General features: G+C 37.3%; 1 protein-coding gene and 1 pseudogene across 2 annotated transcripts in view; both read right to left on the reverse strand.

Moving 5' to 3' along the window:
- The window catches only part of LGR5 (leucine rich repeat containing G protein-coupled receptor 5), a 134,303-nt gene that overhangs the window by 71,637 nt on the left and 38,063 nt on the right, over window positions 1-24,603 (reverse strand). For both annotated transcript variants that reach the window (XM_037847696.1, XM_037847695.1), the window contains exon 2: window positions 2,047-2,118. In XM_037847696.1, the coding sequence (XP_037703624.1) occupies window positions 2,047-2,118 (72 nt within the window). The remainder of the gene's footprint in view (window positions 1-2,046; window positions 2,119-24,603) is intronic.
- On the reverse strand, window positions 20,234-20,600 carry LOC119543060 (annotated as a pseudogene).

Raw genomic sequence — 24,603 nt, forward strand, 5'->3', positions numbered from 1 at the left:
TAATTATATGCAACACAGAATTATATATGGGAAAGCGGTCTTGCTTTTGAAGTCAGGAAATCAGCCAGGATTCCAAAACAGAAAGAAAATAAAATGAATAGCCTATACAGTCCCCTCTATTTCTGAAATTCTGTGATTCATGGTCAAGATACTTGGTGGGGTTTCCAGAGAGATAAAAATAAGTTGACACAGAAAAAAAAAATTTTAAAATAATACTCCTCCTTCACCTTTTCCCTGATTTTTCTCAAATATCTTTTGAAAAACTGGCCTTTGAACAGAATTAGCATTCACCTCATGAAGAACGAGGAGTTACTATGAATGAGTTGGGTCACTGAAGGAGGAAACTTATTAAACCAAGTCCTTGGGGAAGTGAATTATTTATTGATTCAATTTGTGTTCTAAAGTTAAGGTGTGTGTTGGGGAGGGGGGATGCTTTTCACCATAGGGCATTATAAGGAAATTAAATAGAAATTGATAGGAAATGCATAGCTTAGAAATACAGGGGAAGCAGGACTAAGTATGCTGTATCAGTTATGCTAGGGAAGGGGAGGTGAAAAGGATATAAATAAGAAAAACCCCTGAGATTTGAAATTTACTTAAAATAATCTTTAAAAATATTGGCTCATGTCAATTAAAACTGTTGTTTTTACTTCTAAAGTTGTCAACATGTATAAGAAGCTCTTTTTACATGTTTTGCTTTCTCATCAATTAATTAATCAAAACTTCATTTAAATAAAAGCAGGTTATTTAATCTGTACAAGCTATGACTAAGCCAGACCACATGATCTCAGCCCTTATAAAGGTTAAGTTCTAGCAATGGAAATGGCCAGAGAGAAAAGAGAATAGAGAAGAAGAGGGTCCTGGACAACCCAGAGCAAAAATCCATCCTTTTAATGATAAAAATTTGCTGAACAAAGCATCCTTTGAGATTCCTCACCTACCCCTCATAAAAATTTGGGTTTATTCGACTGCTTTCAGTAGTAAGACAATAGCATTTTCTTAAAAATATAATGCCATAAAAATATAGATAAAACCCCAGAGAGGAGAATTTTGAGAACATGATCTTTTCGAAAAAATGGTCAAAGTAATGCTATTTGGTTATGATGGAACTTTCTTTCCAACTCCCATGATGGATCATGTGGTACATCAACAATTTAAATTACCCCCCAAATTGGGCCCTGACTTCAGGATTCATAATAGAAGCATTTTCAAAAGAGGTCATTGCCTAAACAATTCCTTTAATCAACAGTCAGAGGATTTTATTCAACTGATGGTGCCAAACTTTCTTCACAAGGACTATGATGGTACTTCCTCAGACCCCATCACTCTAAAGGATAAGAGGATCAAACGAATTTTTAATGCAGATTTCTGACTTATATAGTTCTTTTTCATCTTCTGGAAAGTGGTTAGTAGACTTCATCAAGATTTCTCTGTGTATCATTAACTAATTTTATCTTCCTCCTTTTTCATTTTTTTATTTAATTTTTTTTACAGTGGGTTTGGAAGAGCCCAGTTTTAAGTTCTTTGTGGATCTCATGTTTTCCTGTTCAAGCCTTGAGGGAAGCTAAATATAAAAGTAGGGAAACAGTAATTAAAAGTGATTAGGACAAGACGTTTTGGTGCTACGAAATGTGGGCTCAATTCTCCTTGTCGCAAGCCGAACCAAGCAGCAGTTTTGGTTTTGATTATAGCTTTACTTGCTATTTTAATAAACATGAACCAGTATTCAAACTTTTAATATCCTGCTGCTTAACTATTTCCAAAGAGCTATCCAGCTCTCTTAAGCAGCCTTTGTTTTAAAATTTTAATTTGTTTGGCTCAGTCTCACCCTAGAAAGCTGTAGCCTCATGGTAAACTCTTTATAAGTTAATTTCCAGAATCATACGCATTCCACCCCCTTCCCCAACTAAGTGTTTCCTCATGTGCCAAAACTCTTGGTGATGACAGTTTTTCTGCAGTGTTTTATCTGGTTCCCACAGTATAAGAGACAAACATAAGAATACGTCCAGTGTTGACCAGATACATCAAGACTACAGTGATACTTACAACTCTTCTAGGAAGCGGAGGTTGTGCAGGGGATTCGGGAGCAGCTGACTGATGTTATTCATACTGAGGTCTCTGGAGGGGAAAACACAGTGTGTGAGGAGCAGCGTATGCCACCAAACGGAAATCCAGCTGTTTAGCTCACGCATTTCCAAGCGATACAGTCAAATGAACCGATTCCATTGCCTGACAAATGAATCCCTGTTTTGCATCTTAAATATGTTCCTTTGCTCCCACCCTACTCCCCACCAACCTCAGGGGCTCTCTACCAAATTAGAGACCCTAGGAGAAGTTTATGCAGAATTCACATTGACTTAGATCATTCACGGGCCTGGTTGTAATTCTTCATGTTTAAAATGATGTGAGTAGCACAGCAAAGGAAGCAGACATAACTCAACACTGGACGTAACTCAACTTTGGGTCTTAAATTTTGTGACAAAGAGAAATGTCTTCACCATGCAACTCTGGAAGTCTTGTTTCTCTGGGACTTTAAGCACCTTGTAAAAACAAATGTTGTGATTCAAAGAAACTTAAAACAAAACAAAACAAGACAAAAAAAACCTATTCCCTCCTTCTAACATGTTCCTTTTGCAGGTTCTCATATTGCATTAAATAAGTGAAATGAACCATAAAACAAGGATGTAATGTGATCCTACTCTGTAGCACACTTCCTGCTGGGCCTGCACAGTAGTTCCTGGCACAGGAAACAACAAGCCACTTTGGGCAGAAATCAGTCAATTTTTAAGTGAAACTCTGTGTAATTAGATTTTATTCTATTTTTACTTTGCTATTTCTTTACTGTCTCTCACTCTATCCTACAGCATCCCTGGTATAAGCCATCTGTATCTCAGAGGCAAAAAGTGTGTGCTGGATAGATAGTAATCAAGACCAACTCAGACTTTATAGAGACAGCCACAGATTGATTTAAAAAAATGAGTTGTTTCCAAAAACTGAATATTCAGAACTAATGCCATTATAATTTCAGATCAGATCTGTATACTTAAAATTTTTGTTCAGATAAGACAATGAGTTTCTTGTTAATCTGAATTGTTCTTGTTTTTGAAGTGGGCACACTCATTGCATTTAACCAACTGATTCAGAATTGATAGCTTGGTTCCTTTATCAAATATTAACTTTTAATCCATGATGCTAAGAATTAAGGGATCATTCACCTTGCCTTTAAAAAGTCACAGCATACACATGGAAAATATAATACTTTGTCAAATGTTTTAGAACATGATAAAAAAAGTAACAATTGCTGCTAATTTTAATATTTATTGATGAACAATAATGAAGTTGAGTAAAATACTATATTCTTGAGCTAAAACTAAACAGTGCCAAATATATAGATAAAAAATTTATTTTATCCTTATCAAAACTACCTGGATTTTATGGCATTGTTTATAGATGAGAGGCAAATAATGTACTAAAAATTACAATTTTTCATGCAAGATTTCTCTGAAGTAGCAAAGTCGTTTAGTCCACTGAAACATTCATGTGCTATACCAATTAAAGCACTGTCTGGATTCCTCACAGTCACAATATAATCTCTGCAAAGATTTGGTAGTTCTTAGGTTATGCATCCCGTTTATTTTCCGAAAGATCAAGGTGGTTTCCTTTTGGAGCATACTTATTAGTAACCAAGAGCAAACCAGCTTAGATAAGACAGTTGGTATGGATAGCACTGACTTCTCTCTCCTCTTATATATTTTCTGTGAGATGGGCAAATCAGTTTAGGACAAATATTGATCTTGTCTACATGCAGACAGCTCTAAATAGAATAGGTACATTTGTATATTAAGAGATTCATAAACATTTTGCATTATTTTAGTATGTGTTACCCTTTTTTCAGGCAAACAAAATGAAGCTTATATAAGCATTCATTCTCATGGTTTTCACCGTAACACTTTTTATGGTGGAAAATCCTAGAACAGTAGAAAGAGCGCAGGATTGTTAGATTACCATGTCTCAGATTTGAATCCTCAATTATCAGCTGCATCATCTTGGGAAAAGAACCTTCTAGTGCAAGCTTCCTCATTTTTAAACAAGAGTTTCTCTACATTATTAGTTTGAAACCCTATGATTGATTAGCTGTTTCTAATCAGAGGGAATGACTTCTCATTTTCTTTTTAAAAGGGAAAGTACCTCCTTTTCCCAACAAAAAGTAAAAACTTCTTGGTATTAGCTGACATTTTATAGTATGGTTCCTCTTAGAAGATAGACTTCTTTACTTTTTGTAACTGTTACTGCCTGCTTTCTAATATGGGCTGCTTTCATTTAAAGAGCTTCCAGCAGTGCATGTAAGTCTATAGCAGAAAATGACAAACAACAATGATCTATGGTAAAATAAAATAGGACTTAAAATATGAATTCAATGTGGGTTTTAAAACCTATTCCCAGATGAATCTAAGGTAAAAATTAATTTGTCTGCATTGTCTGTTTCCCTCCTGTGTGCACCTTTGCATTGACATTCAAATGTAACAGTGGTCCTCCAGCTCAGTGCTTTCTAAACTATCTGTAGTGAAAGACATTTTTTTTTAAATTCTAATTTGCTACAGACTCACACATTTATAAAATATAAAAAAGTTATTAGAAAAGTGAACTACAAATGCAAAAGTATACAAAATATAAGCCTTGTTATTTTATTTGATTTAACAGAGATTTTTAAATTACTATACAATTTCTGTTTACTCTCAAATTCTTCTCTGTTTATGGATTGGTAAAAAACAGCCGTGGCCTGGGACGGGACCTGGGGTCATTCTTTGAGTAGCAATGCTCTCCCTACCTTCATGTCAAGAAGGGTGAGACTTAAATTACTTTTGGTTTGCTCAATTTTGAGTTAGAAACGATAGAATCAGAAAATATTCGACTATGATAGTGGCACTGACTAGGGCCAAGGATGCTGTATAGATGAGGAAAGTGAGGCTGGGAGTATAAGATTTAGTGGGAAAGCTCCTGGGCTAGAACCTAGATCCTTACTGTTTTTTTGTTTGATTGTTTGTTTGTTTTTGAACAACCTTTCTGCTCCTTAAGAAATATCTTCATTCTCACCCTTTAGTTATTTCTAAACTTTTCCTAAAGACGGTGAAATGCTGTGATCTTGGCCATTTCTAGAATTCTAGAATGTGTATTTCAAGGTTGTATGGGAGCAGCTGGCTACATATTAGAGTCACCCAAGGAGCTTTAAAAAAGTATTGATTCCTGCATCCCATACCCAAAGTTGCTGAGTTAGTTGGTCCAGTCTGGGCATTGGGATTTAAAAAAGCTTCTCAGGTGATTCAAATGCTCAGTCAAGACTGAGAACCACTCCACAGGAATAAGTCTTTCTACATTTCTGGGTGAGTTCTTTGAGCTCTACAGCTCACTCAAAATTTAGGAGTCTTAAGATGATTGGAGGTAGTATCCTGTGAGTCAAGCGTTTCATTCAAGTAGAGAATACTTTCCTTTGAAAATATTTTTGTTGCTGGTAGATCTATTTTATTATTATTTTTTCATTTAACAAATATTAATTGAGCATTAACTGTGGGCAGGTCTTATTCTAGGAACACCCTGGAGAATCAGCTTTTCCCTCTCCTGCAGGCCTTACATCCATAAGCCACCCAGGGTTAATTCTACGACCGCGGCTCCCTTCCGGATCTGACCCTTCTTCTTTCTCCTTGGTGGCTGCCTTTTGTGAGGTCCTTGTCATGCCCATAACTGTTCTGCCAGCCATGGCTCCTGCCTCTCCTATTCTAGGTCACCTCCTACGCCACAGCTGGAGGGGTCGCCTGAGAAGTCGACCGCATCATGTCATTCCATTCAGAGCCACCGCTAGCCAGTAAGAAAATGGCTCCTCGGATGAGTTATGAAAGGGCGTCCCCTCTGGGGAGGGGTGAATTAGTGAAAGCCTCCTCTTCCCCGCTGGTGCTGCCGCGGAGCAGGGTGAATGGCTTGGCCAACCTGGAGTTCAGCCCCCAGGGAGGAGCCCTTGTACAGGACACAACTTGCACAACTGTAGCCATGTGGGGCAGCTCTGACTCCTCTGATAACTTCTCCCGGTTCCAGGCCTTTTCTCAGAGGAGATGAGGGCCAAACTCCTTAGGCTCTTTTCAATCTGGCTTAATGTGCATTTCCAGCTTGATCTCCTGCCAGTTTCCTCTGAGTTGTGTGCTCCAATTAACAATGAAATTCTTGCTGTTCTCTTTTGCTGTGTCTTTATAGGTGTGATTCTATTTCCCAGGAATGCATAATCCCTTCCATTTCCAAATTACTACTCCCATCCCCACCCCCCATTCAAGATCTAGCTTAACTGACTCCTGTGTTTCTGACATAATTTATCTCTCCAGGTTGGTGTTGGATAAGTTTTGTCTTAGCCTAATAGCTTAGATCACGCATTGATCACCTGGCTCACTGTCTCACCAACACCCAAACTCCCTAGGCCCCTGTCTTTTATCTCCTGGCAAAACCTCAGCTCTGGAAAAACACCGTAATTTGTCTTCTCTGTTACTGTCATGGGGTATTTCATGCTCCTAGAAAAGAAGAACTCACAGATATGCAGATTAGCAACTATAAATTAATGGTCTTTGTGGGTTCTCAACACTGGTGCACAATCCTTTTATTTGTTATGGCTCAGCTTCCCTTGCCACTCCCACAGGAAGTGCTGCCAACCTTAACCACTTGCCTTAACCTCTTCATCAACAACTACTCTCATTATGCTCTTGGGACACCTTCCTTCTTACTTCACGGAAAATAACTGGGATTCTTAGGACTGCCAAATGTGGAAGAGACCAAATTTCTGTTCTCCTTTGTCCCCTGCTTACTATACGCATACTTCCTTTTTCCTCTGCTTTGCTCATGGGTCCCAATCCCTCTAGTAGCCTACAACATATTACTCCCTGGATATTTTCTCCACTTCCTATAATTTTCACTTCTGCTTCTCTCCTTTCAATGTATAAACATAGTCAAATCTTTTCCACCATTAAAACATACAAAAACCTTTTTGGATCCTGTGTTTTCCTTTAGCTGCTACCCAATTTTTCTTATTCCCTTTTGGTTGTTTCTAGTCTACATTTGCAGTCTCCACTTTCTTACTTCCCATTCTTTCTCCAACCCACAGCAAGTAATCTCTGCCATTAGAGTGAAACTGCTCTTACCAAAGAAAGAGCAACTTCCATATTGTCAACTCTGATGAATATTTGAATTATTGGACCTCTCGGCTGTATTAGATTCACTGTTTCTGGAAATTCTAAACTCTGTTGGCTTTCAAATCATCATTCTCTCAGGATTCTTTCCATACTTTCCAAAACTGTCTACTTCATGGATTCCTTTGTGGATTTTCTTCTGTCCACCCCTTAAATGTTAGGGTTTTCTGGAGTTCTGTCCTCAGTACAGTGCTCTTCAAGCTGTACCCTTTCATACTGGAGGATATTACCTACTCTCTGAGTTTTAAGTATCCTTTAGAGACCCCTTAAATCCATATTCCTAGTACTAGCCCTCTGCCCTAAAATTCAAAATCATATAGCCACATTCATACTGGGTAGAGCAACTTAGCAATCTTACAGCAACTTACCATGTCCAAAATGGAAATCATTATTTCCTATTCCAAACTTGCTTCTTTTTCTGTAAAGACAATTTCTAGTTAATGCCACCACCATTTTCCTGTCAGCAAAATCCAAAGCTTGGATACTATCCAAGTCTTCTTCCCTTTTTTCATCCTCCCTATCTTCCCCCTTTTTTGTCTCCTTGTTAACTATGCCCTATCGTTGCAAGTCCTCATCATCTCCCACCCAGTCACCTGAAATTGCTTCCTAACATTGGGGTTGCCTGCTACCAGTCTTACCCCTTTGACCCACCCTCCAAATGGCAGCTAGAGAGATCCAAGAATGCAGAACTAGCCAAGTCACGCCACCCTACTTAAAATCCTTCAATGACTCTCCATCACCTTCCAGATGACATCCACATTTCGAAGCATTGCATTTAAGCTCCTTAGTGTAGCACCCAAATCTTTCACAACCTGGTATATTGACTATAATTCATCTTTTAAGATTCAGATCAGGCATCATCTCTTTCAGGAAGCCTTCTCCAAACCCTAAGATTAGTGTATGTGATTTGTTCTCTATCCTCCCATATCACCCCACATATTAAATGACATTATACTGAAATGATATGTTTATGTGTCTGCCTCCCACAATAGGCTGTAAACTCCTCAAGGTCAGGAGTGTTTTATTTTTGTTTTTGTTTTGTTTTGTTTTGTACTCATTGTAGTATGTCTAGTGCCTAGCAGAGTGCTTGCCATACAGAGGATACTCAGTGAATGTTGAACTGAACTCTCTTCTACTGCAGCCTTCCCATGACTGCACAGAGGATCTTACTCAATCCATTCAACCCAATCATGTTTCTAAGCTCATAGAAGCACTGCCCCCAAGAGAATGAGGTATATAACCCTTCTGGAATAAAAAACTTTGGGGAGCAAACCACTTTTGTGTTGTGCTCACTTTCCACAATGTTTTTTTCTTCTTTTTTCCTTCTCACTATTAGAGTCCTAGTGTTCCTCTTCAAAAAGAGGAAAATCCCTGTCCTAGGGATTCCTCCAGGGTTCTCATCCATTGAGAGTTCCCTTTCTAACCCCCTCAAGTACCACTATGCTGTTGCTTCTTCCTCCTCTTCGTCTTCTTCCTCATCCTCTCCCTTTCTCCTTTCCTTCCTCCTTTCCTTTTCTCTTCCTCCTCCTTCTAAGATTTTTTTTCCTTTCACTTCTAAGAATTTTTTTGTGGGAGGGATAACTGCAGTACGTATTTAGTCCATTATCTTAAAAACCCAGCCATGTTATCTATATTTGAGACTTGGTATTATGAATCAATGAACAAGGAGGCTGCTATTAAACAAATCAAGAAAACAAAAAAGTGGTTCTTTCTTTAATCTGCCACAGTTAAAAACAAATATTTTCCTCCTTGCAACACAGTGCAATTACTATTTCTTCTATGTACATTTGCTTAAAATTTGTCTTGGGATATTCAGTAGCAGTTAGTTCTCTGAGAAAATTTCTGTGAGATATCATTTTGTTAACAATGGATCCAGGCTGGAGCCATTCCAGCACTATTTAATTGATCACTTTTCAAATATGCTTCTAGAGATAAGCCCTTCTGTGAACTTCAAAAGAAAGGTGCAGGCTTGAGAGCACTTTATGATAGTATGAATGGTGTTATTTCCAGGCACTTTTTTCATGTTATTGTTTTTACTCCAGAACAACTTATCTTTTGAAAATATCTTAACTAAAATATTACATATATGGGAAATGCATAAATCCTTTGTCTAGCCAATGAAGTTTTACAATGTAAACATACTTTCATAAGCAGTACAAATCAATAAATAGAACATCACCATCAACTCAGAAGTCCTCTCATGATCCTTTCCATTCACTATTTCCCCCAAAAGAGCCAGTGTCATGATTTCTAACACTATATTAGTTTTGCTTATTTTTGATCTTTATGTGAGTGGACTCATACAATGCATAGCTTGTGTGTGTGTGTGTTTGTGTCTGGCTTCTTTCATTCAGTATGATATTTATCCATGTTGTTGAGTGTAGCAAGAGTTTATTCCTTCTCGATGCAACAGAGTGATTCATTTTATTATTGTACCACAATTTATTTATCCATTAAACTGCTGATGGATACTTGGGTTGTTTTCAGTTGTGGCTGTTACAAATAGTGCTTCTATAAATGTTATTAATTTTGTCTTTTGTTGATCATATATGCTTGTGCATTTCTGTTGAGTATGTAGCTAGGAACAGAATTGCTCGGTCTTGTTGTATGTTTATGTTCAGCTTTAATAGTTAACTGCGAAATAATTTTCTAAAACGTTTGTATCACTTCTTACTCTCACCAATAGTGTTTGAGAATTCCAGTTGTTTCATGTACTTAGTAAAATTGGTATTAATTCTCTCTTTTACTTTAGTCATTTTGTGGGTATACAATGGTATTTCATTGTGGTTTTAATTTGCATTTCCCTCATGACTTATGGAGTTGAGTGTGCAACATACTTGTAACAAGTGAAACTGTAAATTGAGATGTAAAGAAAAGGCTAATAATTTCTTCACTCCTCTTATAATCTTATTCTTCCTGGGGTTTCAAAGGTATTTTTCCATACCTCTGTCTTTGGAAAATAGACACATTACATATATCCATATCTAAGCATGTTTACATATCAGTGGCTACTCTTGAACAATTTAAATTATAGCATAATATTTAAGAGCACAGTAGTTTGGGACTGCTCTGTCTTAGTTTGAGTCCTGGCTTTGCAATTTCTTAGCTGAATAACATTGAGGAAATTATTCAAAATTCCTGTGCCTCATCTGTAAAATGGATAATAGTATCTACTTCATAGAATTGTTGTGAGAAATAATTGAGCTAATATATGTCAAGTAGCTAAAACAGTACCTGGCACATTATAAGCACTACATATTTTGTTATCATTATTATGGTAACATAGAATCTCTTGATGTTTTTGCAAATTACAACCCTTGTTTGTACAGATGTGTCAAGAGCAGAGAAATTTTAGCCTATTGATGTTCAGTTATCTTGAAAAATTTTTTACAAATTGCAGGTCAATTTTTAAAAATGTTCAAAGATAGCTGGCTTATATTCTACTGGCCCCTTATTAAATGGCTGTTTTAATATTTTTTAATGGTTTCTTTAAAAAATGCAGAACCCTTAAGACAGAGCTCTTTTGAAAACTTGTACATTATGGTTCTAATCTCAATAGATGGCAATATGTTATGTGATCGGACATTTACTTTATTTATATTATGTCAATAACTGGAGAAGAGATGGATGTAATTATTTGTGTGAAAATATCACTTATCTAGAAAACACACATACTTAGAATGCATTCCAAAATAGCAAACTACAAAGCAAACCAAACTATACCAAACCAACCAACCAACTAGGTACAAAGAAAACAACAATAAAGACAAACCAAACCCTTCTGAACAACCTAGAATCAGGAATCCACTAGGCCCATAAACAAATGTATAGGCACTTTCCTTAGAGGAAAAGGCCCCAATCAGAAGAGAAATTTTCTTTTATTGGGCAGGCCTAACAATTGTGGTAAGTTTTCATGGATAGAAGCAAATTGCCTATGCAAGGCACACCTGACAAGACTGGCAAGGATGTGGGAAGCAGATAAAGAAACAAAATGATAATAATAATCATAATAATAACAGTAATAATATTGAACATATAGGTCTTGGGTCATTCAGCATAACATTCTAGATTTCTCAAAGCTGTCAAGGTCAACCATCCTTCTCTCCAAGATAGGACACTGCTTTAGAAACTCTAAAGGACTGCACAATCATCAAAATCATCAGAAAAGTTAAAGAATCTAGAAATACTCTGTGGTTCTATCTCTTCTGCCTTTCTTTCTTCTCTGTGTACATTCTTCCTGGATATCTTATTTGCTCACAGAGAACCAAAATTGTGAACAATCTCAAGCCTTGAACTTTTGCCTGAGCTACAGATCTTTACTTCCAACAGCTTCTCAAACTTCTCTGTGTGGTTGTCCAGCCAGTTACTTAAAATTCAAAACATCTCACATTGAACTCAAAATTTCCTCTTTTTCCCCTTTGTGTTTCATTGTCTTGATAATTGACACTACCATCCTCTTAGTCAGCCGAGCTAGAAATCTCAGGTTTATTTTTTACATTATTGTATCATTTACTTTTATACTGGTCTAAATCATCATTGGTTCCACTGAACATCTGCATAAAGGTGAAAAGTTTCTGGAATAATAAGTGCATGCACACACACACATGCACACAGCCCTAATTACTCTTCAGACAACAACCCACTTCATAGATGGAAGAAACAGAGACACACAGAAATTTCTCAGGGTAATATAAGCAGGAAGGGGCAGAGCCAGGGTCTGAACCCAGTCCATTTGGCTCCAAAGCTTGTGGGATCCGTCCCTCTGCTGTACACTGAACACTGAAGTCCGCACTCTTCTATTTCTTACTGCCACAGCTTAGATTCAGGTCCTAATATTTGCTTGATCTTTTCCACCTTCAAGAAGTACCAAGCACCGAAGGAAGCACCGCAGGGAAACTCTCTGCTCCACTTTACTGAAACTGTTTACACCTTTGTGGCATTTCTGGTTGCTTCTACCTCTTGCTATCCCCTTTGAACAAGGGACTCTTCATTCGGACCATTTCTCTGGGCCATCTTCTATTCTGCTTCCACTTTGCCTTTTGGGTCCTCCCTGGCTCCATAAACTGCAGCCTTTGGTCCATTCTCTCTCCTAACCCCAGATCCAGGAACTCCAGTCAGATTCCTGGGCATCCCACTTGTCTGGGAGGAGGAGTTCAAGCAATTGCAATGGCTTCTTAATGGTCCTCTCTACCTTCATTCTTCCCCCTTTCCCAGTCCACATGGAGTTATCTTAATTTTTTTCCTGAAGGATCAATGAGCTAATATTGTGTATTCTTCTTCTTCCCGCCCCCCACAAGTCCATTTATTGTTTAAGTATTATAGTTTGCAAAGCAGTTTAATTCCCCCACATCCTTCCAAATACGTCTTAGAGATGCAGTAATGTCAGAACCTAACTTACACTGTCTTCCCAAGAAGCTGCTTTGAAAGTTGGTGAAAAAAATATTTGAATATGGATATTTCCAGAGTCCTAATTAAGACTGTGCTGTAATTCACAATGCCAATGTTCACCTGCATAATATATTCTGATTTTCCTTATGCTTAAAAAAACTGGCTTTGGAACTAGGGCAGGATTTCTCAGCCTCGGCACTGTTGACACTTGGGGCTGGATAATTCTTTGTTGTAGGGGCTATCCTGTGCATTGTAGGGGTAGCAGCATCCTTGACATCTACCTGTTTGAGGCCAGTAGCACTTCCCCAGTTGTGATAACCAAGCATTTATGCAGACACTGACAAATAAATGTCCCCTTGGGGTCACAATCGCCTCTGGTTGCAAACCAGAAAAAATATTAATTTTACCTGTTGGGATGAAACAAAAATCAAGTTGACAATAATTTTTTTCTCTTCAGAAGAGAAAACTAAGAAGAACCTTCTTTCTCCACTCTCCTTTCACACCCCAGATCCCTTTTAGCAGATAATTTCATTACTTTCACTATAAGACCATGATAATATAAAATAAAAAGCAGACCAAATACTAGAAAGATATTGTGCATATATAGTCCAGGGAGTATTTCTGGGCTTGTGTCATTGAGTCTCTGTTTAATAATTTTGGCGCTATGGCTGAGCCTAATTGATCCATAATAATAAGGACCCCCGAGGCAATGTTTTAAAGAAATTCTCCCAAAACCTTTCATTAAAGAAATGAGATCTCTTTTATTTCACTCAGGGAGAAATGTCCATTGTTTTCCCTATCCCGTGCAATAAGCAAGAAGCTGAAATATCTTGCAGTTAATACGGTTGTAACTATGGAATTCTTCGACGCAAATGGGATGAAATATTCCTCTCTCACCCACATTCTACCTAATGTCTCAAAGCACACACTGAAGGACCTCAGATACCCTTATTTAAAAAGCCAATCTGATCCTATCATCTCCCCATCCTATGGGTTCAAAAAGTCTTTGCTGGCTGTCTGTCACCCACAGAATGGAGCCCAAACATTATCTAACTATGGTAAGAGGAAAGGGAAATGGGCTACAGATTTGGGAAAAACACCAAGATCTCAAATGCCAGTCCTGACACCTAGTAGCTATGAGAGCTGGCTCACTTTTATGCTTTCCTGACCTTAGATATTTAATGTTGTAATTGTAAAACCCATTTCATGCTGCCATGGGGAGGATTAAAAGAGATAATATATGTGAAAGCTCTTAGCACAGGGTCTGGCACTTGAAAGGGGCTCATTGACCCTTGGTCAAAGCTTAATCTCTTGGATTAGGTTTACCTCTCTCTTAGCCTTTCGAATAGTCAATAGTCTGGTTCAAACCAGACTGCCTTTTTTTTTCTCCCAATGCATCCTGAGATTTTGCCCTTTAGATTGACAGAAGAGGTACATTTCTAGTGAACTTTTTATCTGGAAGAACCTTGTCGAAGTGGTTTCTTGCCTCCATGCTTTGCTGCATTTGTGCAGGCTAGAGAAACTGGGAGTCAAGTGTCTGGCACTGGGACATCTGCCTGGCTAAATCCCACTCATCTCTCCTTCTTAAGTGCTCTTTTGCTCCCTGCTTCCAGTCCTGTCCCCCTCCATAGATTCTCCACACATCGACCAAATGTAGCTTTGAAAAACAGAATTAGATAATTGCCCAGCTCTGTTAATAACCTTCAGCGGCCTTCTGTTTGTTCTCAGACAAATTCCAAATGCCCTAGCACGGTGACGAGATCCTGGATTGTCTGGCTCCTGCCTGACTCGACATCCTCATCCTGAGTCACTGTGCCCTTGCTGGCTGCATTTAGGTTACATCTGTCACCTTGCTGTTCCTCCTACAACCAAGTGTTTCCCTCCTCAGGGCCTTTGCTATTTTTCCTATTCCCATAACACTTGTCCGCTCCTTAACCTCCCTCCCAAAGGCTGGCTCCTTTTCATTCTTAAATATCACATTTTGTTCTCAGATAGACCCTCTTGACCTTCCAATCTAGAAGAGGTCTTTCACTACCTTTCCTTCCTCTTCTTTCTGCCTGCTTCCCTTTTTTTCACTTGGAACAGTCCATGATTACTTCTCTATTTATTTGCATGCCTTTCTTTCCTAAATGCCCTGAGGGCTAGGGGTGCTAACTCAGCTGACAGCATGGCGTCCGGCACATGGTTGGCACCCAATAAATACTCACTGACTGGCTGACTGGCTGAAGGAATGCTACATTCTCTGGCATCTGCCCCATTCTTATTTCTAGGAGCATTATTTTTACTAATTTTGTTTTTGTGGGTCTGGGAGAATAGTGGCAAGCAGGTTAAAGAATACCATGTCTACCTGTGTTCCTTTTAAGCAGTTGGCTGAAATATACTTTTAAAAACTCTACCATAAACGCTAACATTTTTACCAAAAAGATAGCAATGAACAGCTGATAGAGTAAAATAGAAGGATCCAAATAAATCTCCCTGACTAGCTTTTGGGTTCGTTTCTGGTGGAATATGGAAAACTGTATTTCATAGTCAAATACAGAGGGCACAGATTTGATTCATTGTTTTGCTATTGAATAGTGTATGATCCTGAATAGACACATGAATTTCTCCCTACATTGGAATTTTTCTGCATAAAATGGAAGCATATTTATTGTTCTTACCTCAGCGTCATGGGGAATGTGAATGCAATATTTGTAAAGCATACTCTGAGATGCTTTGAAGTACCCACACTACTCTTAATGAGCTCTTATTATTTTTGCAATACTTACAAGCATTTGAAACTCAAAACAAAGTAGCCAAAACAGAAATGTAATTCTACAGGTCTACAAGATGGGCCCTGACTTGAATTCAGCTACCTAGAGTTTGATTTAAACCTTCCTTTGCCTAAAACCAAAATAATTCTATGAACACTGGCTTGCATTAGAAAGATGAGGGACAAAAAAAGTCTCCCCATGTTTCAGTGACACTTTTTAATAATGCTATGAGAAAAATTTTTAGCTTAATGTTTTTCTTTATTTCAATCTGGGATTGATCGATCAATTCTGCAGAGACACTTCAATTTAAGGTTAACCATTTTTGGGTTTTTTTTTCCCATTCAGTTTAGCAAAGATTCCAGTAGAGGGAGCAGAGTCAACAACTAGAGAATAAAACATTTCAAAACTCACGTACTCAACAGTGAAAAAAAATCAATGCTAACTTAATGTGAGAAAATGCAATACTTCATTTTAGATACAATAACATGGCTTATTTATTTACCCTCCAAAGTACCGCTATCATAAAGGAAGTTTTCTGCTATGGGACGTCCATTTTATGCTTAAAAATGCACTCTTGAGGTGCCTCAAGAGTCATAAGTCACTGACGCAGTTTTAAAAACAACCAAAGGCACAATCGTTCATTGTTACTAGTTAATAAGTTACAAAGCTTAACAAAAATATATAAATAAGGATAAAATTTAGGATCTTTTAGGCAGAGTCTGACTATAGATAGAGATTCAAAATATTAAACATAAGCTATGTCAAACGTATAATTGTTAATTGAGAAAGATGGAAGAGAAAAAAATGGGGGAACTTCAAAAAGGGAAAACTCATGCTTGTATTTTTAAAATTAAAGGAACTGAATCATGTGTGGAAACTCAAGTGCACATTGATGATTAAGCTACAAGAACAACAAAGGCAAGGAGTTGTGTCAGCCATGAGAAAGTGAGCTTACAAATCTTACTAAAAATTAAACAGTAAGAAGTGGCGAGCTAACACTCATGGAAACTTACCATTAGTCACCACATCACAAACTCCAGTTCTAGATTTGGGGCATACACAGTTTGAGTAGCTATATGCGCCAGCCCGAGTTACTATGTCCCTAGCTGTTGAGTGTCTTGAAAGGAGGCTACAATTAAAATTTAAGAAAACCCCCCAGAGCAGTTAGTGGAATAAATTACCAGTGCCAAGATAGGGATTCTATCCATAAATACAATAGTGTATGGTTTTTCCCATCTGAAGTCTTTTTTCAGTAAGCATGAAACTTTTTATTCTATTTTACTTCTTTAAATTAAAATTTTATTTTGAACCAAAGTGATTATATGTGCATGTGTGTGTGTGCATGTATATGTGTATATACATTTAGTTTAAGGAATTACAAACCTTATAATGAAAAAAAACCAAAAAACAAAAATAAAGCCACTGAATTCCTGCCACAATCCTTCCTCTCTTAACTTCCACTTCCTGGAAACAACTGTTTGCACCTCTTAGCCATACTTCCAGTATTTAGTTCTATAATTTTAAATAAGATTTTTGTGCTGTTATTGGTTTATTTTTCATTTAGCATTTTATTGCCTTTATATCATAGGAAACAAGGACTTACCTTTCTTATCTGTCCCTTCTCACTGCCTTGCCTCCCAATCTCTGTCTTCCAATTATTTCACAATTTGGTGAGTGTTCAAATCAATGTTTGTTTTTCTGTGTAAGTGTTATTCTCAACCAAGCTATGTTGTATGCTCATTCCTATTGTACAACTTTTTACTTATCCTAGATTACCATTTTAAAATTGCTTGGCTTTTGTTCCAGTTTGCTAATACTGCCGTTAAGCAAAACAACGGAAATGGATTGGCTTTTATAAAGGGGGTTTATTTGGCTGCAAAGTTACAGTCTTAAGGCCATAGAGTGTCCAAGGTAAGTCATCAACAATCAGGTACCTTCACTGGAGGATGGCCAATGGCATCCGGAAAACCTGTTAGCTGGGAAGGCATGTGGCTGGCGTCTGCTCCAGAGTTCTGGTTTCAAAATGGCTTTCTCCCAGGACGTTCCTCTCTAGGCTGCAGCTTCTCTCCAAAATGTCATTCTCAGTTGCTATCAGGGCATTTGTCCTCTCTTAGCTTCTCCAGAGCAGAAGTCTGCTTTCAAAGGCCATCTCCAAAATGTCTCTGTAAACTGCAGCTCCTATCTCAGCTCCTGTGCATTCTTCAAAGTATCCCTCTTGGCTGTAGCAAGCTTTCTCCTTCTGTTTGAGCTTATATACTGCTCTAGTAAACCAATCAAGGCCCATTCTGAATGGGCAGGGCCACACCTCCATGGAAATTATCCAATCAGAGTTATCACCTACTGTTGGGTGGGTCACATCTTCATCGAAACACTCAAAGAATTACAATCTAATCAACACTAATACACCTGCCCACACAAGATTGCGTCAAAGATAATGGCATTTTGGGGGCCATAATATATTCAAACTGGCACAGTTTTCTATGAATATTTGCTCTCAAATCTCAGACAGAACTCTAAATCTCTATCCAATATGTTACACAGCAGGTAATCTATCATTCTCACTTTTCTATTGGCCTCATCCCACCTGGAGTCTTCCATCTTCCTTCTCCTTCCTGTACTATTGTTCTCCAGGCCTGATACACATGTATAGGCCTGAGACTTCTCTTCATGTGAGAATAGAATTAAGTTTAGCTTTCACACAAGGTGATACGGAATAGGGGAAATGGAGACTCAGGTGTAGAAACTCCCGTGATGGCCTTGTAACTTCTTACCAAACTATCTCAAACTGGCTCTGTGGGTAAAGAACAAAGGAAAGAGGCCACATAAGCATAAGAGCGATGTCAGTGCCCTACATGGGCATAACAGTTATAGTCAGGAGACTTGTTTCAAATGTCTCAAATTTGCACAGGTTAGTTAGACTGGTCGAATAGGCGGTAATCTCTGGAGTATCCAGCCAATGGAGAAACAGGGGAGGGACTTGTGTGTTAGGCTTAGGGAATAAATAGTGCTGAGTTCTATTGTTCGGGGTGCCAACCACCATATTTTGGTTGCACGCCTGTTCTTTCAAGATCTTGAATAAAATCTTTTCTTCTGCACAGTCAGGTGAGTTTTTATTCCTCTTCAGATATAGTGCTTGTTCTCACATTCATTATCATCCTAAGAATTTTCTTGCTCTCTATACTGTATTGTGTACTCTGTTTCCTGATCCTGTGTCTTTCTCTTTCATAGTTTATACCACATTTGCAGCAGCTTCTCAACAAAGGGAGAATAGGAGAAAATATTTGCAAAGTTCTACTTTTATAATTGGTTGATAGTTTTGCTAGGTGCAGAATTTGTTTCAAAATAATTTTTCCTCTTAATTCTTAATGAAACAGTCCACTGTTTTCTAGATTCCAGGTTTGCTTTGTAATTACTGGTGCGATTCTGATTCCTGATCCTTTGTGTGTGATTTGCTTTCTCATAGGTCCTTTAGATACTCTCTTTTCAGCATTGTTCTGAAAGTTTACAGCAGTTTTCCTTGATGTGGGTTTTTTTTTTTTAATATCAAGTATTTATTTTTATGCACACATTTACCTACAAAATTTATAGAAAATAAAGCAATGCTGAATATATAGAATACCCTCTTAAGACTTCTTAGGAGCAGAGGGTTTTTACTTCTGCAGTTCAAAGAATATAATTTTTTATATGTGAAAGCCAAGACAGACACATTTTAAGTTAAATGGCAGCCTTGTTAAAAAAATTGTTGTCCTGTTACTGGATTTTCAGCTTTACGTTAAATGAAATTTAAAAGATTGCTCATGAAATAATTTAAACCTTTTCAAAATCTTCTCATAAATAGGTAAAATGGCACCTCCAATACTTTAAAATATTTACAGCAATCCCAGCAGTGTAATTTTAAGGGCTCTAATAGTACACGTGGCTATTATGCCTACACAGTATGTAATTAACACTTTCTAAACAGTGAGAATTGTAGACTCCAGTTTGTGGCACTGCTCTGTGTCATCCTCATGATGGAGCAGGATGCTCAATTACACCTGTGCAGTACTAGGGCAACAGCATGTCTACCACAATATAAAATCCAATTATCTAAAATAATATGACTATCAAATTCCAAGACAATACATAATTTATAACTGAATTTGTATATTCAGAAGCCTTTGGAGTGTTCTTAAAATTATTAAAAAATATGTAAAGTATTTTTAGCATTAAATGAAAACAAGGAACTGATAAATATAACCACAATAATGGCTGAAGTTCAGTATCTGGTTTAACAAAAATTATTTCTGATAACATCTACAATTTCTTACAACATAATGGAGATGAGTTTTCCTAAGTCTAAGCTCAATCTGATGCTTTTCCTGAAGTATGATTAAAAGAGAGGAGTGCAAGAATGAAAGGCACAGCTATACACAATAGCCGGTTTTAAAGAGCTATGGGGATGTTAAGCAGATGTTCCTTAAATACTGGTGCAGGAGAACAAAGTCCACACAATCTTTCTCTCTTTGTTTAACATTAGCATTGATTTGCAATTTGCAGTAGTTTGCAAAGATACATTATAAAAACTGAATGAGGTTCTGTTTCCATGTTTAACTTAGTAACATACAAACATACTTCACCTGCAAAAATATTTGCAGGATCTGAAGTACTAAAGTGACACTAATACTGAAACATAGGTAATCAAAGGTATCAAAAGCAATGATAATGTAAGTCATCATCATCAAGATAATCTGGGTAAATATTGCACACTTCTTGTCAATTGTTGCTATGACCTTCACATATCCAATTGGAAAAGAAATCCATTATGACTTTTTGCTTACCACTTATTTGAAGAAAGGCTGTTTTAGGTCCCATAATAACGAGTGCAGACTGTTATTGAACATGAGGCCTAGGTTTCAAAATTAGTTTTCCCGTATCATCACAAGACATATTATACTCTGCCAATACAGTTAGACATCAAGTGGATTGGTGGTCCAACTACTCTCGTGTGTATTCCAGCAAAGAACAAGCCTATTAGAGTGATGCAGCTAAAGGTAAAAAATGGATGATTCCACAATGATTCGAAGAAGGACACCTTTTGTGTCTCGGGATCTATTAACCATGCACCAGTAGCTGTACAGACAGATACCACTATAAGAAGCATTCTCCAACGTCCAGTGGCAGGTTGCAAACAATGTATATATTCGGTAAGTCTTCTCTCAAAAGCCTTGAGATCTTCCACCTGCTCCAGCAAGGTCATGTCAGGAGGTAGCTCCGGTAACTGCCTTGGTCCTGCCTGCATCACAGCTCTGTGGCCCCCACCCGGCCTGCAGTGCCAACTCCCACCCCCAACGGCTCCTCACTGCCTGATGTGGGTTTTTATTTGTTCATTGTGCAGGGCACTTAGTGAGCTCCTTCAAACTACAATTAAATGTCCTTCATTTTTGGGAAATGTTCCTATTTGTTTGATAATATCCATTTCTTTGTTTTCTCTATTCCCTCTTTTAAAAACTCAAATTGGTAGGACATTGGACCTCCTGGACATATTCTCTAATTTTCTTGTTATTTTTCTCCTATTTTTCATCTTTGTCTTTTTTGTGCTACTTTCTGGGAGACTTCTTCCAAGCTTTTAATTGATTTTTTTAAATATCTTCAATCATATTTAAAATTTCTAAAAGTTTCTGTTTGTCTTTGAATATTTTTCTTAAAAAATAATCCCCTCTTTATATCATGAATGAAAATATCTTCCCTTATGTCTTAGAGGATATTAATAATCATTTTTTAGGTGGATGGCATTTTATTCTGTTCCCTTCATTGTCTCTGCTTTCTGCCGTTTTTTTTTTTTTTTTTTTTTTTTTCTGAGTTCTGTTTGATCCTAGTTTTAGTGTTAGGGATTCCCTCAAATGTATGGGATTTTTGGAATTCTGTTTATATTTCAAATTGAAACCCTAAATTGCTAGTTGGAAGCTCTGTGCACCTGGATGTCAATAGGTGGGCTTTACTCCAGGTGGGTGAACAAGTGGGAAACTGGATATTTAATTGGGGATACTCCCAAATGTCACTATATAGTCTCTTCTACAGAGGAATTTTCTTCTTTCTGACTGGATAAGAATAAACTTGGCCACCAGTCTTCTGGGAACCCTGTAGTTAGAGGTATTATTATTCAGTAGTAGGCTTTCATTAATTTCCTTGTTTTTAGCACAAATCGTTTTCTCTGGTACTTCATTTCACTTAAAAACTTGTTAACATATCTTGTCTATTGTAATTTTCTCTCCTGTTATCTCTGTCTTTGTCAGTTTATGCTTTAAAATTACTTTCCTGTCAGTTGAGATAAACGTGTTTAATCTGCAATGTTCTGAGACTTTTCCAAAACTGTTATTCAAATATCTATTTCTTTTAGGTATAATGTTTTATTTTTCTAATCCATACCAGCTTAATTTAAAAATAGCCACTTGATATTATTTCCATGTCTTTGCCCCTTGTCACACTTAGGAACTTCAGTTACTGTGGTAGATTTAGTTATGTACCCTAATTTAGACATGTTCTTAATCTTAATCCACATTTCTGTGAGAGTGAACCCATTGTAAATAGGACTTCTTGAAGATGATATTTTTAGTTAAGATGTGGCCCAACTGAATGAGGGTGGGTCTTAATCCAAATTACTGGAGTCCTTTTTAAACAGAAGAAAGTTAAACATAGACAATGAAACCCATAGGAAGGAGCCAGAGGCTGGAAGTCAATGGAATAGGAAAAGAAAGGAGAGGACATTGACATGTGACATGAGGCAGGGATATAAGCCAATAAATCCCCTTTGTTTAAGCCAACCCATTATGTGGTATTTGTTACAACAGCCTGGCACATTAAGACAGCCCCCAACAAATTTCCTTGCCAAATCATTCTGGAAGTTTCAGCCTTGGTTGAATGACTCATATGCATGCCAAGAACTAGTTGTTTTGACTATAGAAAACCTGGAATCTAGAAAACAATGGACTAATGGATTCTGAATTATGAGGGAAAATTATTTTGAAACAAATTCTATACCTAGCAAAACTATCAACTGATTGTAAAAGTAGAACTTTGCAAATATTTCCTTCTGTTCTCCCTTTGTTGAGAAGCTGCTCTAAATGTGGTATAAACTATGAAAGAGGAAGACACAGGATCAAGAAAACAGAGTATACAATACAATGACCCACCAGTCAACTATGTGCCACATGCTCAATATGGGTATTCTCCCCCCAAGACCAAAAAGTATTTAGAACTCTATTAGTATCACTATCACCAATGCTCCACCATTGCCAGTATCACTGCTCTTGACCCAAACTTCTGAAATTTGGCACAATTACTTTCAGATAGTTCCTAAAAGAGTCCTTAGCCTCCACATAAAAGGCTCTTCTTCAGTCATGCTAGAATTCCAGAGTAGAGGCAGCTGGGGTTCAAGTTAAGTATTTTACCAAGAAGACCCTCATAAGCCCTGCCAGGGTTTGAACCAAGTCTGTAGGACTCCAACAACCATGTCTTTAATTAGTGTGTGCCCAGAAACCTGCTAACACATTTTCTATTGGTTGGGGAAGGCTTCTAGAAAGAGATGGGATTTCAGAAGCTTTTTTTAATGTCAAAAGAAGAATAGTAAGGTCAGGTGGGTATTCAGAAGGAATGGCTTGAGTCCCAACAGTGGGTCTGGGTATCTTTGCTGTCTGTCTCCTGATAGGGCTAGCTGGACAGTGTCCTATTCTTCCCTCAGTAATCTGTGATTCCCATATGACCTTCTCAAAGAGGACAACCTTCCTAAATAGAGGAAACTTGTGTTTTAATCATAGACGGATCATTGATTTTTGTACTCTATTAGCATTACCAAGCTAACATTCAAGAGCTGTCCATTTTGGGGGAAGTAAAATAGCAAAGGAAGAAATGAGATGTGAAGAATAAAAATCTTAATATTGCAAGTAAATAGTAAAAGTCTAGTCCTATCAGATCTAATTCAAAACTAATCTACCCATAAAATCCTTCCCAGATTTTAGCTGGTTGGTAACAGCTCTCTCCACAAAACTCTCAAAGAACTTTCTTTTTACTTATATTAAACAGCTAATCACAAACTCTTTATTATTAGTGTTCTAAGAGGTAACAATACTTAACAGTGAGTCTTAAGGGGTCTGTTGGCTAAGATAAAGGGAGGGGTGAAAGAGGGAAGAGCATTTCTGGAAGGAGAGCGGCATGCACAAAAGCACTGAAGCATGAAAAAGCAGGCTGTTTTCCAGAAACTACAAATAGGTTGGCATAAATGAATGGCATCATGACCTATTTGAGGCCTGAATAGCATCAAGAGCCAGACCAGATCAAGAATGGCCTCGAATATCATGTTGAGGAGCTCAGACTATTGTAGAAGCTCTGGAAGCCACTGTAAGATTTTAACCAAGATCGACATCATTTTGGCATTTAGTAAATCTCTTAGGTGGTAGTTCTTTTTCTTTTATTTTTAAATAAAACCTTCAAAAAACAGTAATGTTTTAATTTTGGAGATTGTGTAGTATATTTGTGTAGTATATTTTTCTTAATCATGAATGCTGACATTTTTATTTCTGTGTATTTTCAATATTAATTTTGAATTAAATTTACTAGCAGGCTTAAATTTGAACAATTATTCACATGTTCTTTCTTTTATGGTCAAGCAACCACCTATGTGCATATATATTTAGGAAACTTGCATGTCTGCTAGCCTAAAATTGACTGTAAGTATCCTCTTGAACCCTCCTTACAATTCGGATTTGTCATAGATTAAAACATGAATGTGGATAGAATAAAGCAGAAGCTCCATGTTTTAATTCCTAATATCATCTTTCTTTGCTTTGAAAAGCACACCAACAGAATCTTCTGCATTCATGCAACCGAAAGGCAATTTAATCCACCTTGGCCAACATTAAAGGTTTATAGTAACTCTATGCTATGATGTATTTTACTTCCTTTTCCAAGTTCAAGCATTATATAATTCACTTTTAATCACCCTCATTCTTGTTGCCACATTGTTTATAGTTTTTAACATCTAAAAGAAGTCTTACAAGCTTAAATTTAAGTAAATTGATTTTGCCAAATACTGTCAATGTGAGAGAGAACAAAGGCAAGGAAATAATCCAGAGCAAATTAATTTATGTTTCTTTGTAATATTTGTAAAAGATTTTGGAAGTAAATGACCCATTTATAAACCTTAATTGCTCAAAGGATCAATTTCCCCCCCAGCTACTGTGTCTATTTTAGAATAAGGTGTTCCT

The sequence above is a fragment of the Choloepus didactylus genome, chromosome 8 (assembly GCF_015220235.1).
Source record: "Choloepus didactylus isolate mChoDid1 chromosome 8, mChoDid1.pri, whole genome shotgun sequence".
NCBI classification, from domain to species: Eukaryota; Metazoa; Chordata; class Mammalia; order Pilosa; family Megalonychidae; genus Choloepus; species Choloepus didactylus.